This window comes from Clytia hemisphaerica, unplaced genomic scaffold (assembly GCF_902728285.1).
Source record: "Clytia hemisphaerica strain Z4C2 unplaced genomic scaffold, Clytia hemisphaerica genome assembly, whole genome shotgun sequence".
NCBI classification, from domain to species: Eukaryota; Metazoa; Cnidaria; class Hydrozoa; order Leptothecata; family Clytiidae; genus Clytia; species Clytia hemisphaerica.
The window spans coordinates 135,576-160,704 of NW_027103564.1; the positions used below are offsets into that span (position 1 = coordinate 135,576).

Genomic DNA, 25,129 nt, shown 5'->3' on the forward strand with positions numbered 1-25,129 from the left:
TGTACATCAAACGTTTTGATTTTGACTTGTAATGGCTACTATCGTCAAACGGATGGTTTAGCCATGGGAAGTCCTCCGGCACCCTTATTAGCTAACGGTTGGCTAAATCAATACGAAGAGCGACTAAAAGGTGATGCAAATATCTATGATAGGTATATGGACGATATTCTTAGAGACATTCATGTTGATGACATTGAATCTGAATTGAAGGAAGTCAACGAGTTGCAGGCTCCTAACTTGAAGTTCACGATCGAAAGAGAGAAGGATGGCAAAATACCATTTTTAGATATGCTCCTCATTCGCGAAGGATCGACGATATCTTCAACTTGGTACACTAAGCCCACTGACACTGGCCTTATGATGAATTACCATGCTTTGTCACCCCTTAGGTATAAACGATCAGCGGTTACGAGTATGATACACAGAATTTTTCGATCTTGTAGTACACTAGAACTCCTTGATGAAAGTCTTGTAAAAGCTCGTAGAATCTTGAAAAATAATCAATACCCATCAAAGTTCTATGAGCCAATAATTCGAAAAACGCTTGAAAAGTTACGTAATCCACCACAAGAAAACGCTAATGCCGAAGAAGAGGTTGAGAATAACATAATTGAAGATACCAAAATCTTCATTGAATATCGGGGAAGAGAGTCCGACGTCTTTTATCGTTCATTGAGAAATGCAGGTGCACCTGTAAAAGTAGTGTTTAGACTTCGTAAAATCAAAACCATCTTGCCATCGTTGAAAACCGAAATCGAAAAATGTTACAAAAGCGGTGTAGTTTACCAAATTCTATGTCCATGTTGTAAAGCATGCTATGTCGGGCAAACAAACCGACACACTCTGCAGCGCATTAAAGAACATCAACGATCAAGCAGTCCAGTCGGCCGACACCTACAAGCATGCAATACAACAATAACAATGGATGACGTCACAATACTAGCTCAAACTAACAAATCTGAAGACTATCTAATGACATTGGAAGCTTTGTTCATTAATGAATTGAAACCAACTTTAAATAAAAAAGATGAATACAAAAGTAGGGCCTTGACAATCAAAGTTTAATTATCTTATTCCCTAGTGAATGCACTACGGAATTCTGATAGTTAAACTTTGATAGTTCATTTTTCAAACGTAATTTTGTAGAGAGGAGCTTGTATGTGTTTTGATATGAGTGTGTATGAAATGTTTTGAGTGTAGATATGGATTTTAACTGTTTTTAATGTTTTATATATTATTTCTTTTAGACCTGAAGATGGACATTATGTCCGAAATATATAGTCAAAAATAAAATAATATTAATTGTTGGCTCAACTTTACTTGATAAAAGGCTTTTGTTGTTCTGTAAATATTTCTTTTTGGATTATGAAATTCAATCTTTTATTGTTCTAAAGCCGTGGTTACACTACATTAATATCTTTAGAATTTTTGAAATTTGTTAATCAAAAATACATTAAAGAAATTAACTATTTTCTTTAAAGTCTTTTTGAAATTTTTGTATGTCGTATCAAATCTTCAATCGTTTTTTCTCAACTTATTTTTTCACTCAACCAACGACATGATTGGAAGAAGGAAGGCTGCAGCACGTATTGTGCTATTTCTTTTAAAACGGAAATTTCAGAGAAAATATTCCAAAAAGAAAATTCGCGCTAAAAGGTCTTGCTGGGTACGGGAGTGGTTAATGTTGAGGAATGAAAAAAGTGCATTCAACAACATTTTTGCTGAACTTCGTCTTCGTGACCAAGAAGAATTTAGAAGATATCTCAGGATGAACACAGAAACTTACACTGTAAGTAGAACTTATATCATAATTAAGTAGCAATGAAATATGACTAAAGTACTCCTTAAAATTAAAGCCCTCATCCCCTCATCAAGAGCATACAAAATATTGAAGTCTTATTTATATTTATTTTCAGGAGCTACTGGAAAGGATTCGACCCTCGATAACGAAGCAAAATACGAAAATGCGTGAAGCCATTTCTGCCGAAGAGAAACTAGCAGTAACGTTATGCTTCCTTGCAACAGGTGAATCATTTTCAAGTCTTCAATATCAATTCCGCATGCACCGATCAACCATTTCATTGTTCATCGTACCGGTATGCAAAGCAATTTACAAACACTTGGCACCGCACTACATGAAAACACCGAGCACCAAGGAGGAATGGCAGCAGACTATTATTGGCAATAAAGAGCGTTGGCAATTTCCAAATTGTTTTGCAGCTGCTGATGGAAAACATATCGCTATCAAATGCCCTCCAGACAGTGGCTCTGAATTCTTTAATTACAAAGGCTTTTATAGCGTCGTTTTACTCGCCTTTGTAGATTTCGATTATAAATTCCTTATTGCTGAAGTGGGATGCCAAGGTAGAATTAGTGACGGAGGGGTATATCGCAGTTCTGATTTTTTCAAAGACCTCAAAAATGAATGTCTTGGTTTGCCTCCACCTCAGCCCTTGCCACAGGAAGAAAATGATTTTTGGTTCGAAGAAAATCCTGAAGATCTACCCATGGTTTTTGTAGCTGATGAAGCATTCCCTTTAGGGGAACATTGTCTAAAACCCTACGCAAGAAGAGGAATGAACTTGTCGTAATGGCATCACTTGCTCTCCATAATATGTTGCGTTCAAAATCGCGAGATTCCTATACCCCACCAGGATTCGTAGATTCCGAGATAGAAAATGGAGCCGTAGTTCCTGGCGCCTGGAGAGCAGATGATATCACTAACAGTTCAATGGCACCCTTGCAACCCGATGCTCCACGTAGACCAAACAAAACAGGAGAATTTGTCAGGGAAAAATTTAAGGAACACTTCTATGGACCTGGACAGATTTCTTGGCAATGGAATATTTTAAACCGTTAAGATTTTGTATCTTGTCAACCCTTTTGGGTTAAACATTATATACGAGCTATAAACAACTGTTTTTAACAAAAGATATCTTCTGTAACAAAAATCAAAATAAAAGTAGTTTAGTGTTTTTTTTTTCTAATATTGAGGTGACATGGTTAAACTAGCTTTGTCGAAGGCTAGCTGTGGTTGCTCGTTTACTTGCTGAGCTCCTGAACTAGGTTTTTGGTGGGCTACTGAAGACTGCTGGTAACTTGTCTGAGGCTGTTGGTAGCATGGTTGTGGCCGTTGGAATGGTGTATGAGTTGATTGATAACCTATTTGGAAGCCAGTTTGAGGTTGTTGGTAACTAGTTTGCGGTTGTTGGTAACCCGTCTGCAGTTGAGCTCCATTGTTAAACATAGCCGATAGTACTATTCTTTGAATCTCTAGCTTCAAAAATTCCTTTTTTGGTCCATTTTCAAATTTATTTTTGAGTTGTGCTAAAAGCATGTGGCAAAAGTGGTCATCGGATGTCATTTCGTCAGTATTTGTAGGAATATTTTCATCGTTTGTTTTCGACATTATTTCGACGGCATCTCTCAACAATAGGCGATCTTCCTCTCTCTCGCGTTCTTCTTCGTCTTGCTGTTCTCGCTTAGACTTCTTTCTTTTTGATTTTTTTGATAAAGGAAGGTCGTCCGTGTCATAAGCAGGTTAATTCAGGTTTGAAATAGTAGGTCTAGGTGTAAAGCTGTCCTTAAGAAAAGCCATACTTTCAAAGTGTACCCAAGCTGGTTCGAATACTTGATGTGTCCCATTCCCAGACCCCTGTTTAGATGATTCAACTTTGTTTCTGTTGGCGCCGTAATAAATTTTCAAGTTATGCATCTTACTATTGACGTCTTCGGTTGTCATATCGTAACCAAGTTCAACCAATCTCTTTCTAATTCGTTCGATGGCATTTAACTTTTTATCTCTGTCCTTATAATCTCGCGATTCTGTGTCATACAAACATGTCTCTTCTTCCCATAATTCGATAAGCTTTGTTGTGGGCTTTTGTAACCAATTGAATTTCTTTGGTTTATTCTTCTTTCCCTTTCCTTTTTTCTTATCATCTTTCTTTTGTGCTAACCTGATAGCAGCTGTGGAGTTTTCTACGCGACACGCTAAAGCTCTAAAGATCGCTGAAAACTAACATCTGAGGAAAATGGCCCTATCTCTACAGAAATTTTGAGTCAACTTTTTGTTTAGTGCCGAAAACTTAAAAATTAAAATGGCGCTCCATGAAAAGTGCGTTTTATAGATAGGAATTAAAATTCTGTCCCACAATGCTTTTGCGAGTGGAAAGGTTTCAAATTGGAGGCGGAAGGTGAAAATGGATGTTTGTTATTGTTTTGAAACTCAAGTTTTTTGGTATTTATACTTTATAAACTTCATAAAAGTATTCAGTAATGGTTTGTATTCATTTTCTATAGCTTCAGTTTTCTTCTACTGATAATATAAAGATGTTTGTTTATGATTTTTCTCTCTTTTTAAGTGATATTTGTGTATGATGTTATTATGTTTTGTTTTCTCTTGTGTGATTAGTTTAAAGGGGCCTTTAAAGCAAAAAAGATTCTTTTTTGAGCATATATCATCCATTAAAGAACATTGTCTGTGAAATACAATAATGTTTTGCATGCTTCTTTTCCAAAAAAGTTCTGAATTTGATTTGAGAGAACTTGACATATCTCCCAACCCAAAAGTTGTCGGCCATGACACCCTTCCCTGTCGACATTGCACTCGGGTTTGTTCCTCTCAAATAAAATTCTACGCGGTCCGCGTACAGGCGCGCGACCATATTCTTCAGATTGTATATTTTCGCCCACGTCTTTAGAGCTTCAGCGTACTGGGCCAGAAAATACACAATCTGTTATCAGGTTATTTTGTGCTGGCTGTGCTGTTTTTGCTGTCATCGGGGGACTCATCTCTTCTTCATTTCGATAATCGTTTTCCATATCTTGGTTCAAATCATGATTGATTTCGTTCCACATTTCTTGTTCTTCGTCCATGATGTCACGATTATGTTGTAGGATCTCACTGTAGAGAGAAAAAAAGAACATATTGTAAAACCAAAGGCAAAAACTAAGGTTATTGAACGAAGTACGTACTTCATATACATATTTAGTGGTTAATGTAATTAAAAAGTTGTAAAACGTTAAAAAATGTTAGTAACACTTACTTAAGACTCCTTTCTTTTCTTGGCTGATATCCATCCATCATGCATAATCTTTCTCTTATCCTATCTTTCACCCCTATTTCATATTACGTTTTAAAAATTCCAAAAGCTAGAAAATCCATTCATCGAAAAAAATGTACAGAACTATCATGTCGGTGCCTTTGATCTCGAGAGAAGTGAAGAAAAAAACTTTAAACTCTTTACCAAAAAAATGGTAAAGAATCGCAAGAAATAATTTCTTTTTCAAGAATTTATACGTCTTTATTTTCTTTAAAAGAGGGATGTTACACTTGTAAATTTTTTAATCATAAAGAAAAATTTCATAAATTTAGAAATAAATTAATGTAGTGTAACCACGCCTTAAGAACTACTGATTGAAACTATTTTTCTTTGCTTAGCAATCAGTTCAGGAGTCTATCAGCGATTCTGACCTATTATTCCTATCTCTAAAGAAAGATATCGAAATTAGAAGAGGGATGTCAACATTAGACCAACTTACGGTGTTCACTTGAACGTAAAGCTTATTTTTAGAGCTATGTCGCAAAAATGCCGTTGGTTTGACCCTCAAAGTTAGAGTATTTTTTTCCGATTCGACTTCAAGTTCAATGATTTTTAACTTTAAACAAAAAATGCAAAAAAAAATTTTCCTAAAATACTCATTCTTCGGCCTAAAATCACTCAAAAGGCTGAAAAACACAAAAATAACATTTTCTAATTTTTTATTCACCTTGTTTAACCCTTTAAGTGCCAATGTCGTATATATTAGACATGGGCTATGTAGGAGGGCGAAGCCCTCCTGTAATGCCCAGTTTGAGTTAGAAATCGTCATTTTTGGTCTAACTCATAGGAATTGGATTTGGTTTCATGATGCAAAAAGAAAATCAAAAATGAGTCTTTCCAGCGAGATTTTAAGCCAAAAAGTCAAAAAAAAAAATTTAAAAAGTTGTCAACGAGTGATCCAAGAACCTCCAAATTTGGCTCTGCTTTACTCGATTCTGTCTTCCAGCGAATTAGTAGTTTGAAGTTTTACAATTGAGCACATTTCTATCATTCAGGCAACGGGTTTTTTTATCATTTTACCATTGTTTTGATAAACGACGGATGATGTTAATTCCTGACTGCTTTAATTTCCCTTAGCCCCTTCTTAGCCGCCACCCACCCCGCCCTTCCGAAATCAGGCGGTGCAAAAGGCGCTTAAAATCCAACAAGCTATGAAACAGCTTCTAACTCCTTCTAGATCCGGAGATATAAGCCTTTAAAGTTTGAACTAGTGATTTTCTTTAAAAGACTTAGAAAAAAATGACCGTAGCACTTAAAGGGTTAAGGGCCAAATACAAAAACCATTTTATAAACGCTTTTTTGTGACTCTTCAACCGTTAGATGATTGGCGGTGTGGCTATACAATTAACCTTTTTCGTACTTCGGCATTTCTGTTCAGTTTTCTGGAAACTAATGCTATTAGCTCCTCGAATAATGTGGACAAGGTACTTGACAGGAAGGTGTCACAGAAATTGAAACATTTTTAGTTAAATTTATAATGTCAAATATATCGTTTAAACCGTAATTTACTTAACATTTGATTAATTTTAGATTGACACACTTGGATTCAAACCATTACGTATTGATTAGATCACGCTTATAAAGTAAAATCCTCAAAACTCATTATCTAGACTGGACTTATATTAAAATTAAATTCGTCGATCAAAAAACTTCGGCAAAAATAAACGATCAAAAATTATCGTCGGCTATAAAAATTCTGCGGTTATGTTACAAACAAGAGAAAGTTTTGGGAAAAAAATTACCACTTTTTCAATCTTTCACACTTTGTAAATGTTTATAAAAATGGGGGATTTCCATGGTTGCAACATGGTAATACGAAATAGAAAATAATTCCATAATCTTTTTCAAGTAAATGTGACCTTGGAGATTCGTAATGTATGCCCGCTATAATTCATTCTTTCATGAAATGGAAAGTGAAAGTTCTTTATTAATTGCTATTGGAGGATGATATGCATAATTTTCAGCTGAGTCTGAAATAATTATGACATCATGAATCCCATTTTCCCACCAAAATACCAAAACTTTGCAAATCCAAATGATTGCTGTTGTTGGTTGGGAAAGTTTGGAAAAGTCCTATTTTTCACATCTTCACAACTTTCAAGGAACCTCTTTTGAGGTTGGAAAAATAGTAAGATATTTTACAACTTTTATGATTTCTACAACTTTTTTTGACCAAAACTTTGAGTTTTCGATGGGAAAAGTGGGCAAATTAGCAAATTTATGTACCAAAACTTTCTCCTGGAAGCGACTTTTTGTCACATTAGTATCGTCTAACTTTCTATCCATAAGGTACGTGACAATACTTCCAAAATAAACTCATCCTTCAAAGATTTTCCTAGTTTTCTTTCGAAATTTTAAGGCTTTATGGGCAGTAATAATTAAGTGATAATGAATTGTAGATTGTATTCATCAAGAGGTCTTTTAATGTGTTTATTTTAAAATAATAGTTGACTCATCTTGACAATCAAGAATTTTTGTTATGTTTAAAAAAATCTTTTCAAAAGTTTTTCTTTTCAGATACGTTGACTTGCTACACTAACGGAGTACAAAGAATCTCATGGCATATCAAAATGTAATTATTTATGAAATATAATATACATGTTATAGGGGTTAACTTTACTGCGCCGCGAGTTTTTCGACCTTCAAGCATTTTTTACGGTTCTACTGCGTAATAAATGTCCATAAAACAAATCATCGATGAACAAAATACAAACTCAATTTCAAAACAAAAATTCAACCTTTTATAAAAATGTTTTCTGATTTCAAAAAATACAGTAGGCCACCCCCGTTTTCCCAGGGGGTGGGAAATTTTTTCTGTAAGCTTCTTCAACACAATGTTTGTCAAGTTTGCAATTCCCATGGGACTTCAAAACAATAGTTATTGCCCCCGCAGGAGCGGAGTGACGAGGAGACACTCATAGCTTCACGCATATATATTGGACTGGAATCTCGAATCTTTGCGTTTTTGTGTTTGTTTGTAATTTGATTTCCGGCCAATTAAGTGTTCCACAAAAATATGGCGGTAAACTATACAGCGGTATATGTTATACACATTTTCATATTACGTTATATGCTATTACCATTATTATATATTACACTTTCATTAGTTTTTATTTAGCATCGAAAGAGACCCAACAGCGGTTGGCGTGATGGCGTGATGAAGGGTTTTTCGTGGCGTGATGGCGTGAAATTTTGAAAAAAACGGCGTGATGACGTGAAAATGAAGTGCCGGCGTGATCGTGAAATCGAGTTTTTTAGGCGTGATGGCGTGAAATTTGCAGTTCAGCGTGATCGTGAAAATCATATTTATTAGTTGAATCGTAATTCTTTGTCCATTTTAGCCAATTTAGAGGGTTTAAATTTCAAAATTTTCTTGGTCGGCCCCAACTATGGTGGGGCCTCCTATAGATCTCATTTTAAAACATAAAAGAAACGGTGCAAACAGTTTTATTTATCTGCCATTTATCCTTGTAACTTCCGATTGTCTTTAGCAGTTGCTAGCTAGTCTTCAAAATAAAATCGAATGCTATGAGAGGGTCGAAAATTGAAAATTTCTCCCGTCGGCGCAAACCTCAGTAACTAACATTTTCGTCTCTTTCTTAGATACTTATTTTTAGATGCATCAAAGACATCAGGTCCTTTTTTTCAGGAAAACATATATTTATAGAAAAGCCTTAAACAGAAAGAAGCAACAGGTTTATTATGAGGTGTAATTTTAAGCAGATTGGTATTGATCAAAGGAATCCTGTGATGTTTAAACCATATTTTGGAAAAAAGACAGTAAATGAGGGCGATTTTAGCCATACTAAATTAAAAATTTCTCCTGTCGGCGCAAACCATGGTTGCGCCTCCTCTCTACCCTTTTGAAGACTATTCACGCTAGTTCACAATTAATGCCCATTGGTCCAGTCAACAGGGAACCAGGGGGCATGACCCCTCATGTTTTTATCAAAAAAGCGGCCTGTACTTTTAAAAGATTTCCAATATTTTTACATGAATTATTTTTCAAATTGAATTGAAATGGGTCCTAAAATAGCACTTTAAACCCTTCAAAATTCAAAAATTTTCTCCGTTGCCCAACCATGGCGGGCTTTGTCAATTTACTCAAATATACCTCAGCCCTCAAACCGGTGCCCATTCATGTGACCAGTTGTCCAACATTTGTTGATATGCATAAGTAAAGATTACGTCATTTTTCCTATCGGAAACACCCGAAAAAAAATGGAATTTGACCCCTGTGTATTACGAAAAATAGGAAAACAGAAGTCAAATTCCTTCCAGATTCGGGTGTTTCCGATAAGAAAAATGATTTAATCTTGACTTACGCGTATGAGCATGTCGAAAAACTGATTAACGACTAAACACACACCCATTTGTGCATTGTGGGCAAAAAGTAAGTTTATATAACGGCGTTATATCCATGCCAATGATAAACGTGGTCTAAAACTGAGTTTATCCAGAAAATATGAGCGCGAAAACTAAATTTTCTTGGCGTAATGGCGTGAAATCGAAAGAAATTGGCGTGATCGTGAAAATCAAATATTTCAGGCGTGATGGCGTGAAATCGAGAAAAAATTGGCGTGATGGCGTGAATTTCGGGTCCGCTGGGGGGGCCTCTTGAAAAGCTGAAGCTAGTGTTATAAATGCAAATTATAGAAAAAGTATATAATTACACCATAATACGAATAACAATATTACTTTTGCAAATCAAAACAAACAAAATGGCAGACTGGTTATGATGATGAGCTGATTCTTTCGTCTTTGACTAAGTGTTTTGTATGTCTAATTTTGTTTCTTGTCTTTAAAACTGAATAAATACTCTAATTTAGTCAGAAGTTCATTTCAGCAATGATTTCAATTCTTTTTCCGGAATCTTTAAAGAAATTTGCTCAAGTTTTCAAATGTACATTTGTTGATATTATTATATTATTATTCTACCTTTATTGTTTATGCTTTAATCGTAGAAATTTTAGCGAGACTAATTTTAGCGTTTTAGCGTGTTTTCCCTATTTTCGCTAAAATAAATCTCGCTAAAACACGCCGAATCGCCTGATCGCTAAAATTTATCCGTGCAAAATTACTGGTTATATTCACAGATATCTAAGCCCGAAGGGCTAGATTTGCAACTTTAAGCTTTCTCCAGCAAAAAAAAGTGAAGCTAAAATTTGACTTTTTAAATTTCGTGCCGATGGATAGGATCTAGCATTTTGATTGTTTTCGGAGCGCGATATCAAAAAAATTAGGCGGCAAACGCTATTTCACATCTCTCAAACCGGTAAAATTGCATATTTTAGTCACGTGACTCTGGTAGGAAATCCTTCCAAAGATGAGCTTCACTTTTTGAACAAAGCTGCAAATCTAGCCCTTCGGGCTTTACAGATATCTGTGGTTATATTGCCTTGATACATTTTTATCAGTAGGAAGGGTTTCAGTGCAAAGAAATGCTAGAAAACGAATTCAATCAATAATGTAATACGTGTATTCGCTGAAATTTATCCACGCGAAATTTTTTGAAATCGTGATTCGCTAAAATAAATCCAAAAAAAATCAAGATTTTCCTGAATCGCTAATATACGCTAAAATTAGTCTCGCTAAAATTTCTACGATTAAAGTAGAGCTTCTTGAGCTTTAAAAACCATTATATGGTCGTAACTCGGGAATGTTTTTCTTAACTTGGTAAATCAAGATACCGGCAAAGTACAAAAAAGTAGAATGTATGCATATGAATCCACAATTGAATGTGAATCAATGTAAACAAACTATAGGCGCACATTCAACTTTTTCAGTTGTGATAGCCTACAGCACCTGACCCCGAGAATGTAGGTGAAATTTGAATCAGACCTGAAAGATATAGATTTGCATTTTAAAAGATATTAAATATTTTCAACGAAATTTTGAACTCCCAAAATCCTTTCCCAGGGGTTAGTTTCATTACTTTTGATAGATACACCAATTTTTTTGGTCCTTGAAGTTGACTCCCATTTTCGTTATAGCCCCCAGAATGTAGGTTTGGTTTTATGGCTTTAAATCTAGTAATAGTAAAATGTTGATATTTTTTCAATTGGATTAATTCTAACAGCAAATTTTAGAAATGTTTTATGCGAAAACAATATTCTAAAGAGCATTTTGTTATTCTGAAAATTGGAATTTTTCACTTTTTAACCCCCAGAATGTAGGTGAAAAGATTCGGTTGTTGAGAATGGAATTTCGGTATTCATCGGAAATTATTGTTCTCTAAGTGAAATTCATACCTTAGAAATATACGCTGACAAAAAATTAACAAATGTATTAATTTCATCATACTACAAATGAGGAAAAGTAAAAGGAAGGACGAAAAGAAGAGACAAGAAAGTTGTTTTTATTTTGTAGGTTGAAAATTTTGTGTTGAAATATGTGAATAATGTACAATCCGTGCCATAATATATTTGCACTTTTGGCTAATTTACCATTTTTCGAAAATTGAAGTTCGAGCGAGAATGTCAATTTCAGGCCCTCAACTTGATTTCATCGATTATTTCGAACTGAGAGGGATTTATTGGTTTCTAGGCTATATTTCAAGCCCTACTGGACCATTTTTAAACTTTTAGATCCTCAGATCCTAAGGTCCTAAGTCTTAATTCTAGCGTTAAAACTCAGAGTTAAAACTCTACCCTTCGAACCTACTTTAGAGCACTTACAAATCGATTGTGGTTTCAAAACACCCCGGTGAATTTCCGTTTTGTGCAAAGTATTTTGTCCCTGATTGTAACAACACCCCTACCTCACAGCCCCGGTGGAAGTTTTTCCCACAACGGGTCCAAAAATTTCTACTTAAGTCCAAATTGGAATAGAAATTCTATTGCTCCAAACTTAGGCAAATTTTCTGATTGGGCTGGGGCCCCAACGGGTCTGGGACACGTCGTAAAAGCTCAAAATTTCAACATTAATCATCTCTCAGGTAGTACTTTCATGTTATAAAAGTACAACAAACAAGTTTTATATAATTTGACAGACTTTTTATGTCGGGTTATAAAGGCCCCCAAATTGTAGGTCAACTAACCGTTCAAACATTTTCGTCAAAATGTCTAACTCAGAACAGTAAATATTGAAATGGACTATTTTCTCCATTTCCTTAGTTCATTAGGACTAAGAAAATACCCTATTATCATAACTTAATTCCAATAGATTTCGATTTAGAGAGGATTTATTTAAAAAATGTCTCAGTTCGGGTAATATCCAATCAACTTCCATTCAGATTTTCATTGAAAAAAATTAATTCAAGTTAAAGTTTTCTGTCCAGAAATAATCAGTAAGATGTAACAGTATGCTCTGAAACAAATTTTTATGAAGTTGAACTATCGTTAGGGCTACAATGCTAAAAAATGAGAAACCTACATTCTCGGGGTTTACTACATTCTCGGGGTCAGGTGCTGTACGTAATAACTCCAGTAGTTTGGTGGAATAGCTCCAATTCTGGCTTTCCAAGTTAAGAGGGACCTTCCCGAAGGCATTTAACAGTGGTTAGACTAGGCACACAGACAGTCATACAGAAACACCATAAAGTGAAAGTATATAGCTATAAACTCAAAAAGTCTAGCTTCCTGAAGGCACGTCTCTTCATTGTCTGTGCTGCGATCATCTTAATGGATTCAATCCATTTCGCTTGGCGAAAAGATTGCATCATGAAAAAGTACTATGCACTTTGAAAAAAATTAGGTGCATTTCAACTTTTCTCGACTGTACGTCTGAATGGACCACAATGGCATTCCTTTATTTTTCTTTTGACCAACAACATAAAAGAAATAATATAGCTCGTTGTTTATCCAGTGTCTAATAAATTCTTGATCGGTATAAAAAACAAGAACGCTGTTTATTTCCCAGGTCTTTTGCAGTTTAATTTCCTTCTGGGTTCTGTAAATACACTATGACATAAATTTCACGTGAAACAATTTCCTTTACAGTATATGGCCCCAAAACGGAGACGGCCCCCAAAACGTACGTCGTCATTAAAATGAGGATTCTGATCTGTAAAATTATCAGAATTAGACGATTTTTGTTTATTTTGAAAGAATGATGGTCATACTTAAAAATGAGCATGTTTTTGATGATTTGAGACAGCTTCATAATAATATATTTGCGCGTCTGAAGGACATTTCAACACCAAAATTAGATAAAATTTGCATATAACTCACTCCAGCTCCTTGGATATTTACTATTGGTTTTTTTTTAAAAGAAAATCTCCGGATCTAGAAGGAGTTAGACGCTCGTTTATAGCCCGTTGAATAGCTTAGAGTCTCCTCTTTCCTTTAGGCGCCTTCGGACCTGCTGCTGACCTGCCTGAATGTTAGAAAGATGCTCAATGGTAAAACTTCAAATTAATTCGCTGGAGGACAAAATCAAGTAAAACAGGGCCAAATTTGGGGGACAAGCTGGAGTTTTTACAAGCTCTTTTTTGATTTGGTTGGTCGTTAACCTGTAATAAAACAATTTTGTTACTTTTTCTAAAGGACGCGTAATCTCTATTCTTTTTAATGACCAATTAGTGAAGTATCTTATAAAAACTCCAGAACATCCAAATTTGGAGGTTCTTCGATCACTCGTTGGTCAAAATCTTAAAAAAGTGGATTTTTTGACTTTGTAGCTTAAAATCTCGCTGAAAAGACTCACTTATTTTTCTTTTTTGCTTGGCCATGAAGCCCAATCCGATTTCTACGAGTTAGACCAAAAATGACGATTTCTAACTCAAACTAGGCATTACAGGAGGACTTCGCCCGCCTACATAGTCCAATGTCTGATATATACGACATTAGCACATAAAGGGTTAATAAAGCTGTATTTCCAAAATAAAATAGAAGTAAAGATTAACAAAAAATAACATGGATGCAAAATACAATATTACGAAAGCTATTTAACTACATTAACTAACTGCAGAAGTTCAAATTACATAACGTAAAGAAAAATCTTTTACATAAGTGCAGCACATTCTCTCATGAATCGGGAGCAATTATTCATTCGTTTTTTACATCTTGCTGCGGTTACACCGCCACCAGTGGTTGGTTTTTTGGTGGTTGTGGGTTTTCCAGGGCCACCTAGAAAAAGGATGAAGAAAAAGGATGAAGAAAAAGTTGCCAGACAACATAAGAAGATAAAGACAGTGTACTTTAGTTTATCGTTCCATACAGAAAAAAAATTAACTACAGTACACCTATTGCTTAAATTTTGCGAGATTAAATTTCGCGAGCGAAAAAAATCGCGAAATTTTCTGGATTTAATTACTACAGCACACCTATTGCTTATTCGAACTTCCATTATTTGAATCTTTTCTATAATTCTCTAATTCTCTACTTGCATCAGCCTACACCAGGGTATTATCTGGCGTCATGTTTGTTTTCTTCTCTACATTAAAAAAACCCCTTAAAAATAGAATTTTCTGATACCCAACAAATTTCAGTTCCGCGCATGCAGCTATGTTATCATGAAAAGTTGTACTTTATTTCTAACTTAAACAGACCCGCTGGGACCCCAGTCTTACTGGAAAATTTGGCAAAGATTTCGTCCCCGCTGGGAAAATACACTGAAATTTCAGGGAAATTAACTTTGATTTCAACCCCATTCGAAATTCAATGTTCTAAAATTGCACTCAAAAACCATCCTAACTAGATTTTTTAACCTGGAACAATAGAATTTCTATCCCCATTGAGATTTCCATAGGATTTTTTATCCCCCTCTGAGGCAAAAAAGTTCCACCGGGGCTGTGAGACAGGGGTGTATTTAAGGATGTATGATGAAACAATTTTTGTTTTTAATATTCGTCGGCAAATATGATATTGTAAAAAAGTAATGGTTGAGTTCTTTAGTTCATCCTCACAAAACATGAAACCCTTTTATATGATATGCACAAATTAGGCCGAGCCGAAAGGTAAATTTATTCACTAGTCAATTTCGCGTATCAACAATCTCATGCAATATCGCAAGTTTTTTTTGGCGAAAAAGGCAAAAATCAAAAACTCAAGAAAAATTAACCCGGTTAAAATAAACATACTGTACATACCTCCACAGTACATAGCGTTGAGTTGTTTGGCATCGATGCTCGATAACCCACCATTTACATCTTGACCTAATTTTTGATTTGGATTATTCTTTGGAACGATTGTTGCTAAGCGACCATAACTTTTAGAAAATGCATATCTGAAAGAAAGTGTAAGAAACTAAATGATGAAAATGTAATTCCCAGTTTTCTGATTTGATAATAAATGTAAAAATAGTCAGTTGAATGCTGGTTGAAAACATATCATGTAGTCACAGGTACTCAATGGAGGGGGCGTACCAGTTTGTCGGTGTGTCGGTTGACCTTTTTTTGCGTCGGTTTTTCGGTGATCAACAAAAAATTTGTCGGTATTTCGGTGTTTGAGATGCTTTTAGATGACGGAAAATGTTAATTAAATAACATTCAATCGGTGATACGGTAATTTTGCTTAAAACGATGGAGAAACGGTGCTAAATTCTCAGAAATCCCTCTTATCCTCTTATCTCATATTAGAATTTTGAAGAATAAAAACATGAAAAAAATATGTGTCGGTATTGTTGTAATTTTGTGAAAAATTGTCGGTGTTCAGGAGCCTCGTACGCTCCCTCCCCCACAATGGACTTAATAGGTATAGTGGTTGGGAAATTATACAAAATCAGAAAATCGACAGAGATGAAAGAATTTTGTTTTGGGTTATGAAAAATTTGTTTTGAAAAATATGATGAATCAGGTCCAAACTCATCGCCTTTTATGGGAGTGATTACCGTTAAAAGCACAGGTGGAAATCATAATTCGACGCTGTGCCTACCAATCCAGATTCTATTCAGCGCGCAATCAACGCAGAGAAAAGTAACCGTGACGACCATCCAAGATTTTGGATGAAGTTCAAAGTTGATATTTTTATTCCCGTCGTTGAAAACACAACTGAAAAATATCATCAATGCTTTTTAAAAAGAGTCAGTGATAGAGAATCATAACATTAAGTCTGTCTATTATTTCGATTCAATTAAAGTGATATTTCAATAATTAAGAGTTTAGTAATTACTGTTATACATTTGGGGATTATGTAAAAGATTTCTTTTGAAAGAAACTCATTTCAATTACACTTGGAGGTTTCTGGGGAATTTGTAAATAGTAAACTGCATACTGATTCAGTCTGCTAGACATTAATATGGTAATATTCGCTCTTCATCTTTGATTTTTTCTACAGTGATTAGATTGACACATGCGCGACAAAATTTCTATTATTGGTCTTCAGAGGTTGAAATATTCTCAATTCTGTATTTTTATCAATTTTCCTAAGAAATCAGGTGTTTTAGATTCCGGAGAGTCTTCAAATGTTCTTAACATGTTCTTAATATTTTAGCCACCGAAGCTTTATAAACAAACGTGTGACCACCGTTGAATTAGAGGAGGCATTTATTAGGTCTCCGAGAGTAGCTGTACAACACTTTATAGGTTTTGGAGATCATCAAGTCATTTCAAAAATCGAGATCTCTTGGAAGAATTCGAATAAACAACAAAGTAAATCCGCAAAACAAATGAAGAAGGTCGTTCCAGTTTTTTTTAATTCTAGTTCAGTGTTATAACTTACTTCTCATAATGCATCACAGATACATAATCATAAGGTTGATTGAAAGTTGTGACAGAACTTGATGTTTGTTTGCGAAATTGGCTCTCCATTCCTAAGAAATAGAAAATACACCTTAAGTGTATTAATTTTGGCGGAGATTAAATTTGGTGGATTCGCAAAATTAGATACCCGCCAAAATTTTAAGAAATTTACCATCCGCAAAATTAAATATCCACAAAATTAGAAAAAAGCTTTATGATAGAAATTCCTTTCCAAAATTAGTAGCATTTTAAAGTAAGAATTATTAAGAAATCAAGTAATTTATGATTTACAAGTGCCTGAAATGTCCCCATCCGCTAAATTAAATCCCCGTAAAATTATACAAATTCTGCCATCCGCCAAATTAAATACACGCTGAAAAATCACATTTTAGCCGACCACCAAATTAAGTACACTTAAGATAGTAATTTAATATATATAGATATTTCTTTTACAAGCAACTAGGTTGCTAAAGCTCGAGGCCTCAATTTAGCCGGTTTTTTTCCACTATCTCTGAGAGGAAAAGCTTTTTAGAAAACCTAACCATGGCAATCGATAGCCCTTGACCTAATAAATTTAGATATGGTATAATATCAGGGGTGGTTAAGGCAGATTTTTCAGAAAATGAGTTAGAATGCAAGCAACGCAAAGTCTGACCCGAAAATAAGAGTGTTTGTAAAACAATGTGTATCTAGGAGAAACGGAAAAGGTTGAAAAAACCCTTCAATACTAAAAACTAAGAAAATTCCCTTTCAAGTTTTTAGTTGATTTCGCATAAACAAAGTTTAATTTGATTGGCTCTGAGTATGCAGAAAAGGTCTGGTTGGGGATATTATATGAAGAAACCTTTAACTCCATTGGTTCACAGTGAATAGGTTTCATTTGATTGGCTAATGAGGTCAAAAACTCTATTGGTGATCTGCTTTATAATTTGCTAAATCTCACCTGACTGGACGTTTCCGAAATTAATTCTAATGAATTGATCACGATCAGGTCTCGATTGCTCGTGAAAGAACCCCAAAGCGTGCATGAACTGAAAATAAAAGGAAAATAAAATACTCTCATCTCTCTCTCTAATTTTAACCTCTATTATTGATCTTTCTATAATTCGAGATAAAAGCATTGGTTCCTTCGGCTAGAAAGTCGTGCAAAACACTCCCCATAATCCGATTCTTTTTACAATTAAAGGAAAATTTTTCGTCCCTTGAAGATCGAATTAGAGAGAGTCAACTGTAGAATTTCGACCATTGTCGCATATGAAGTCCCAAGGCTTTGTTTCCTTCTATCATTGCTAACTTTAAACTTGCTCGGGGCCTGGATTTGAAAAAGTGTTGTATGATATTGGTACAGTGGAAAAGCTTAATAATAGTAATAATAATGGTATACTAGTATTTCAATCTCCAAAATTTACATTTGGCTCTTCGGCTGAAAATATTATATAACATATGTGTGCAAAGTCTAGAAAAAAATATTTATATTTATAAAATTATTATGTATACTAGTGAGATGCTCTGACCGCCTACGCTAGCAAAGTAGAGTGTTATCGCTTCGTAGTACCTCTACGGCAATGAATTTTGAAATTAGCCGTAGATACTGGGTCTGGGTACAGACAAAGTGAAACGGGAAGTCTAATTAGTTCGAACAGAGAGATTCGAACTATGGAGAGTACAAGTGTTTTTTATTAGGATGGGAGCTGAGTGATAGTTCAAATTATAGAAAGATTTGAGAAAATTAGTGAGAGTTCACATAACATAATTTTGGCAAACAAAGTGGAAATAAGTTGTCACAGAATTACATCATCATATTTAACAAAACAGGTACTGGTCGTGACATCATTTATGAAAAAGCCGTAGAGGTACTACGAAGCGATAAACGTGAGATACACTCTGGTACAGAGTAGAGTTAGCGTTTAAAAACGAGCAAATTGTTGTTGAAAAAGGACTACTTACCTCATGGATTGCAGTGCTCTTGTATTCACATCCGCGACCAAGAGAGAGATCTTGACTACCGCCAACACGCCCGACATAACTATAACAGCTGTAATGGAAATAAAAAGTAAAGAGAATTATAAGTATTAATTAGCTCGAATCTCTCGTAAAGCAATTTCTAGCCGCGGACTATATATTTTAAAATCGAATTTCGCCCTTTACCACAGCTTGAATTTGATTACTGTATGATGGCTAAAATTCCTTATTCCCGGCTAAATATTCCTTTACAACTGAAATAGACCGAGACTGTTTGTAGGCAACCCAGGGAAAGCAGCGGAAAGATTTCAGAAATGTACCAGGAATATTTATCCGGGAACGGAAAAGCCAAGTCATCCTGGAGTAAGTACTTTTTTTTCTATGTAAGGAAAAAACAGTAAACTTACCCTCCGCCAGCGATAATACGAGCGTAGTCTCTTTCGTTCGTTCGCGGTACCAATCGAATACAAGTTTTGGCAGCAAACTCCTTAGCGGCTGCTGTTATAGCAGCTCTTGCTTGGGAATCTAAAGAAAATGGAGAAAAAGAGGTTCATTTAAGTTCGGAGGGAAGTTACGATTAAGTTCAAATCATAAGTTGGAATAGTTGAACGATAGTTATGTGAGATTAACAGCATAACATAAGCATACTATAGGCGTACAAACTTTCTCGAGCAGAAGTTTTGGAGAGGTAGAAAATTCAGGAAATTTGCGACATTTACTTTCGTGAATTCGACGAAAAGATCTTTTTCCTGAGCATAAACCTTGAGTGAATCAAGAAATAAATTTTCATTTGAAAAAATGGCTTCTTGAATGTGAACTATTGTCTTTTGACTTATTAACAGGCTAAAAAGTGCTATACTTCTTACATTTCATTCAAAGTTTGAAGTTTTACAGATTTTCCATTTTTTATCAAGAATTTTTCGCGAGCATAAAGTTTTTCGAATGGCCCTTCCAAGAAATTTCAAAGACTTCCGCTAAAAGGGCTAAAGTTCGCGTTTCTTCATATTTCACTGCTTTTAAAATTCGAACAGTTCCATAAGCTTTTATTCAGCATATAAGCATACACGACATTGCAGCATTTATGGCAATAACCACTTCATAAACATCAAATAAGGTTATGTCTTGATGCTTTGAAAGCTCAAGCATATACAACCCTGACCAAGGGGCAGACATCTGCAACACGGGAATGTAAAAGAGAAAAATAAAAATATTTTTAGCTTACTTGCAGACGAAATGACGTAAGGCACTCTTGCCTTCGGCCACCGTGCATTTTCATTTCGGATTGCGTCTCTTTTCAAAATGTCTGAACCTTCTTCAAAAAACTTTTCTTCTTCTCCTGGGCGGAATAAAATATCTCCGTTCCCAATGTGTGCTCCTTTGGCTGTTTTAAGAGAAGAAATGAAAATGAAAAATCCATTTCAGTCCTATATAAAAGATCACCTAAATCACATTAATTTTCGACAAGTGAGCTTATGTATGTGGACTGAAGCAACAACCGTCATCCCCAGTCAATCAGGATCTAGAAAATCATGAATCATATGAGATAAGATATGTCAACATAATCTGGAGACTGGAGTTTATATTGTGTGTTATAGGCGTTATATGATAATGCGATTACTGTTATGGGATTTAGTTTGTATAAAAATTGTTCCCTCCATTACTTTTTGCTTTATTTCTACTATGTCTGGATTGATCGTCTAGCTTACTAGACTACATAATCAGAAAAAAAACTCACGTAATTTGGCGGATTTGTCGTAAGCGTGATCAACTAGATTAGCGTGTGTTAAATCGTGAGCACCATCATCACCAAAATCTTCATTGCTTTTCTTAAAATGATGTAACGTGACCGTGTCATGCCATTTAAAATCCTTAGGGATAGCGTGAATACATGCTACTGTAACCATTAACAACAAACAAGAGAGCTTCATATTGAGAATGAAGTTTTCCAGCTAGAAAATCAAGAGGAAACGAACTTGTTATTTGAAACTCTCCACGTCAAAGAATGAGATAGAAATGAAAGGCAACACCTTTGTGAATTGTACAGTATATGGCCCCCAAAACGGACACGAGGATTCTGACCTGTAGATTTATCAGATAATTAAACGATTTTTGTTTATTTTGAAAGAATGATGATTATGCTTTAAAATAAGTATGTTTTTGATGGTTTGAAACAGATTCAAAATAACATATTTGCGTCTGAAGAAAATATTACAACACCAAAATTAGATAGAAATTTCATATAACTCATTCTAGCTCCTTGGAGCTTTCTACACCTAATGCGTTTCAGAAAATACAGATACATCTGTAGCCCGGGGTCCACTTAAAGCTTTTTTATTGACTGGATGGCCCAGTATGGTAATATGCTTTTGCTTAAGCGGACTGTAAAACAGTTCGTTGTTTTTGCCAGGTAAAAAAAGAATGAAGCAATGCTTTTATTTGAAAATAAGGGATTCAAAATCTGTTATTGATGTTTGTTTCTCATTCTTAATTAAAATTTTCAACTTCAAGTAGCTTTTTTGTTATTTGGATTTTAAAATTTCTTTTTCAAAATGGAAACCTCGTCAAATGCTCATAGTCTACTTCACTGGAATCACCGCCATCAAAAAGCAAAGTTCAGTCAGAAGCAGACTCTAGTCTAATATATCTGTGACTTTATGAAGAGTAAAAGATATAGCATCTTAAGGTCAACCAGTATTTTTCGGGCCCTAAGAATCAGCATTGATAAAACCGAAATTCTAAATATGAGTAACAGCAAAAAAATTTGGAATTCCCTTCCTACCAGCTTTACTTGCTAGTTTATAACAGAAATTATATATATATAATTACATTGTATATAAAAATGTTCACTGAATCAGCGAAAACGGGAAATTCTATTCTTTTCAAAATATAGGAGAGAAACTGGTTTTCTGAAACTTAACCCTTTAAGTGCCAATGTCGTATATATCAAACATTGGGGTGAAGCCCTCCTGTAATGCCCAGTTTGAGTTAGAAATCGTCATTTTGGTCGAACTCGAAGGAATTGGATTGAGCTTTACGGCCAAGCAAAAAAAAATCAAAAGTGAGTCTTTTCAGCGAGATTTTAAGCTAAAAAGTAAAACAAATACAAAAATTTGACAAAAATCCACTTTTTTAAGATTTTGACCGTTTTTTGACCATTTTTGGTCAACGAGTGATCCAAGAACCTCAAAATTTGGCCCTGATTTACTCGATTCTGTCTTCCAGCGAAATAATTTGAAGTTTCACTGGGCATCTTTCTATCATTCAGGCCTGACTGCTTTAATTTCCCTTACTACCTCCCTCCCTTTAGCCGCCGCCCACCCCACCCTTCCTAAATTAGGCGGCGCCAAAGGCGCCTAAAAGAAAGAGGAGATTCTAATCTATCCAACGGACTATAAACGAGCTTCTAACTCCTTCTAGATCCGGAGATATTAGCCTTTAAAGTTTGAACTGGCGATTTTCTTTAAAAAACTTAGAAAAAAAAATGACCGTGGCACTTAAAGGGTTAATTAAGAAGTCGTTAAATGATAATTGTTATTTTGAAAATTTATAAATTTTCAGTTTGGACTTTGCATCATCGAAAATCTTGCAATATTTTATGAATCACAAAATTTTACATTCATCGGGTCGTAAATTTAAGGGAGAATAAAAATGTATAGTTTCTCCCCCTATTACCAATGGGCTTATGATTTTAAATACACCTACATTTTGGGGGCCCCAAACCTGACCTTTAACTACCAGGGGTATACTTTAAAAGCTTTATCAAACAAATTTCTGCCCAAAACCCTCTAAATCACATTTCCAAACTATGGTCAAAATTTTAATATAGTCCTACCTTAAAGAGATCTCGAGAAATCGCGAAAAAACCTACGTTTTTTGGGGGGGGGGCATTAGAAAATAGTTTTAAGCGATTGAAAAATATTGTTGAGATTGAAAATTTTGAAAAAGACTTTCGAGAAATAAAGTAGAGATGATAAAGTTTTGCATGCAGCAAAAATCTTTGTAAAACCTCTGAATTTTCTTTCCTCCCAATCTAGAATAGATTTGAGAGAAATTTTATTGAATATTTCCCCGCTATAAGGGGAAATATTAGTTAAAAAGGCATTTCTTCGATCCTTGGCTACTTACGCCCTTTTTGCGCCCTTAATAACGCCCACGCCTCTCCCGATCGATTTGTGCAGCGAGGCATTTGTGTAGCGAGGCGGAACTCTTGCCTATAGTGTAAAACCTTTAGTCAGGATTAATCAATGTGCGATTTTTATTGAGGAAATTTAACTCACCATGTGGTGCATGTTCTGGACTGTTTTGGTTGTCAACTCGACTTTCTCTCTGGTTATTTTTCAGACAGTCAGACAGCTTTAAAAGTGACTTTCAGGGATCTTTTTCCTAAGGATTTTTGAAGTTTTTGGATGCATATTCTTTTTTCTTTTTTTTCTCCTAAAAGTGCCATACAGTGTGCTGGTGATTAAGGAAGCATTGATCACCAACAGCGTGAGTAAACAACAGTGCTTGATCACTAAAGAGGTACACGGCAAAAATATAAACCTTGTCTGCTTGAGCAGATTGATTTACATTATCGACAAAGAGGTCGATAAAACAAACCTTGTCTGCTTGAGCAGATTGATTTACATTCTCGAAGAAGAGGTCGATAAAACAAACCTTGTCTGCTTGTTGAGCAGATTGATTATTTACACTCTCGAAAAATAAGTCGATAGAAAAACTATTGTCCGATATTTCGTACACGGAAAAATATAAACTTTGTCTGCTTGAGCAGATTGATTTACATTCTCGACAAAGAAGTCGATAGAAAAACTATTGTCCGATATTTCAGGTTGACATATATTCTTGACAAAGAGGTCGATAGAATAAAGCATCTCCTCTTTTGTGGATTAGATTGGTTTCAAGAGATTCATATATCAACAAACTTCCACGTAAATATAAACATGAAGGTAATCCAAGGTAATTTCAACCAAGCACACGAAATGTGTGAAACGTTCGTTTTTAATCTTAGATTTCTGGCCCCCTCCCCCTGTTCGTTTTCGTTCGCTTTTTGGCTGACCCCCTCCCCTCCCCCCCCCCCCCCCAGCGACGAACGTACTTTTTGAATGGCCCCTTAAAGAAGTCATTGCCAAAAAATGACAAAACGGTCACAATGCAATTCCTTGACCTTTGCCTTTATGATTCCAATAAAAACTGCTTATTTGCCCTATCCCATTTGTGCTGGTTTCCTTGATAGACATATTGTTTCAGTCTAAGCCTGATTGTTCTTATAAAAAAAGAGTGTATGCTGTGAACCCTTTCAGTACCAAGCCCTTTTTTCTATATTTTTAGCCTACACTTTTTTATAAGCGTATCGTAATGCCCGAAGTTTTTATCATCTTATCCTGGAGATGAGCTTACTTTTTTAAATACAGTAGAGTCTCCATAACTCGAACCTCTATTACTCGAACATCTCCTTAACTCGAAAAAATTCGTTGGCAGCATGAAAATCTCCTAATAAACTCTTATAAAAAAACCTCCATATATCGAATGTTCCCCTTTTTTGGCTCCATAACTCGAATTTTGTTTTCCTTTCCTGAACTTGAAAAATATAAGCAATCTGATTGGCTAAGAGACAAACCGTATTTCTTTTTTGAAAATTTTGATTTTTGGGCCTGGGGTCGAGTTTTCATTTTATTCAAAATCTTAAACTGCTACAATCAGACCTTTAAATAATAAATAATTCGAAAGTTACTGAAGTCGAGCCCAGTGCGGTGGGCAAGCCTGGACGGCCTCAAGTTGAAACGTTTTTTTTTTTCGATCAGGCAGTCCATCTGCAAGTGTAAGGGAAATATTTAGTCGCATTTGTGCGAATCTTGCTTTATATTTGATCGACGTTTCGGGGGCCATAAATTATTATGCATGTAATAATTAAGTGGGGAAACTAATCCAATACAAGTTGAATTTATTTCTATTCAAATTAATACCACCGAAGGTCAAATAAATTTAAGACATATAAGATTATGTTTTGTACAGCAGTCATAAGATCGGTTAAGAGGTTTGAAGATAAAATCTTTGATTTAAATTCCTTTACACTTTTAACAAAAAACTGTCTTTATAATTTTTTTTGTGAATTCATTCTATCAAAAGTAAAGCTTTTTTCACATGTACGTAAAATTTTACGTAAGACCTTGAAGAGTGCCTTATGTAGAGTTTGCTTACGTTCAAAAAGTTTTGAACGGGAGGAAAATTCACGTAATAGAGATTCGAATTAGAGAAAATTAACTTAATGTAAAAAGACTTACTCTGACAGTTGACTTGTTAACTCCAATAACTCTTTCGTTTACTTGCTTCGAGGTGAATGTTCTGATTGCGAAGGCATGTCAGGTTTTATAAAGATTGTAGTTTTTATTGCGCATGCGTTATTAACCAAATTATTTGTCCACTCGGCACAGTTTATTACCAA

The 25,129-nt window shown here is 35.1% G+C and overlaps 3 protein-coding genes across 3 annotated transcripts; 2 read left to right on the forward strand and 1 right to left on the reverse strand.

Moving 5' to 3' along the window:
* Positions 1–63: 63 nt before the first annotated feature.
* On the forward strand, positions 64–1,065 carry LOC136800875 (uncharacterized). The gene has a single exon (XM_067057485.1). The coding sequence runs from the start codon at positions 64–66 to the stop codon at positions 1,063–1,065; it is 1,002 nt and encodes a 333-aa protein (XP_066913586.1).
* Positions 1,066–1,964: 899 nt separating this feature from the next.
* LOC136800876 (uncharacterized) lies at positions 1,965–2,591 on the forward strand. Its single transcript, XM_067057486.1, has one exon. It carries the CDS (start codon positions 1,965–1,967, stop codon positions 2,589–2,591), a length of 627 nt encoding a protein of 208 aa, XP_066913587.1.
* An 11,307-nt stretch (positions 2,592–13,898) lies between these two features.
* Positions 13,899–25,056, reverse strand: LOC136800893 (astacin-like). The gene is made up of 9 exons (XM_067057504.1): positions 24,969–25,056; positions 20,423–20,636; positions 19,910–20,068; positions 19,095–19,212; positions 18,673–18,760; positions 17,669–17,756; positions 16,706–16,796; positions 15,136–15,272; positions 13,899–14,173 (listed from the first exon to the last, which is right to left on the reverse strand). Exons 2-9 carry the CDS (start codon positions 20,613–20,615, stop codon positions 14,049–14,051), a joined length of 999 nt encoding a protein of 332 aa, XP_066913605.1. The 5' UTR covers positions 20,616–20,636; positions 24,969–25,056; the 3' UTR covers positions 13,899–14,048.
* Between the last annotated feature and the right edge of the window lie 73 nt (positions 25,057–25,129).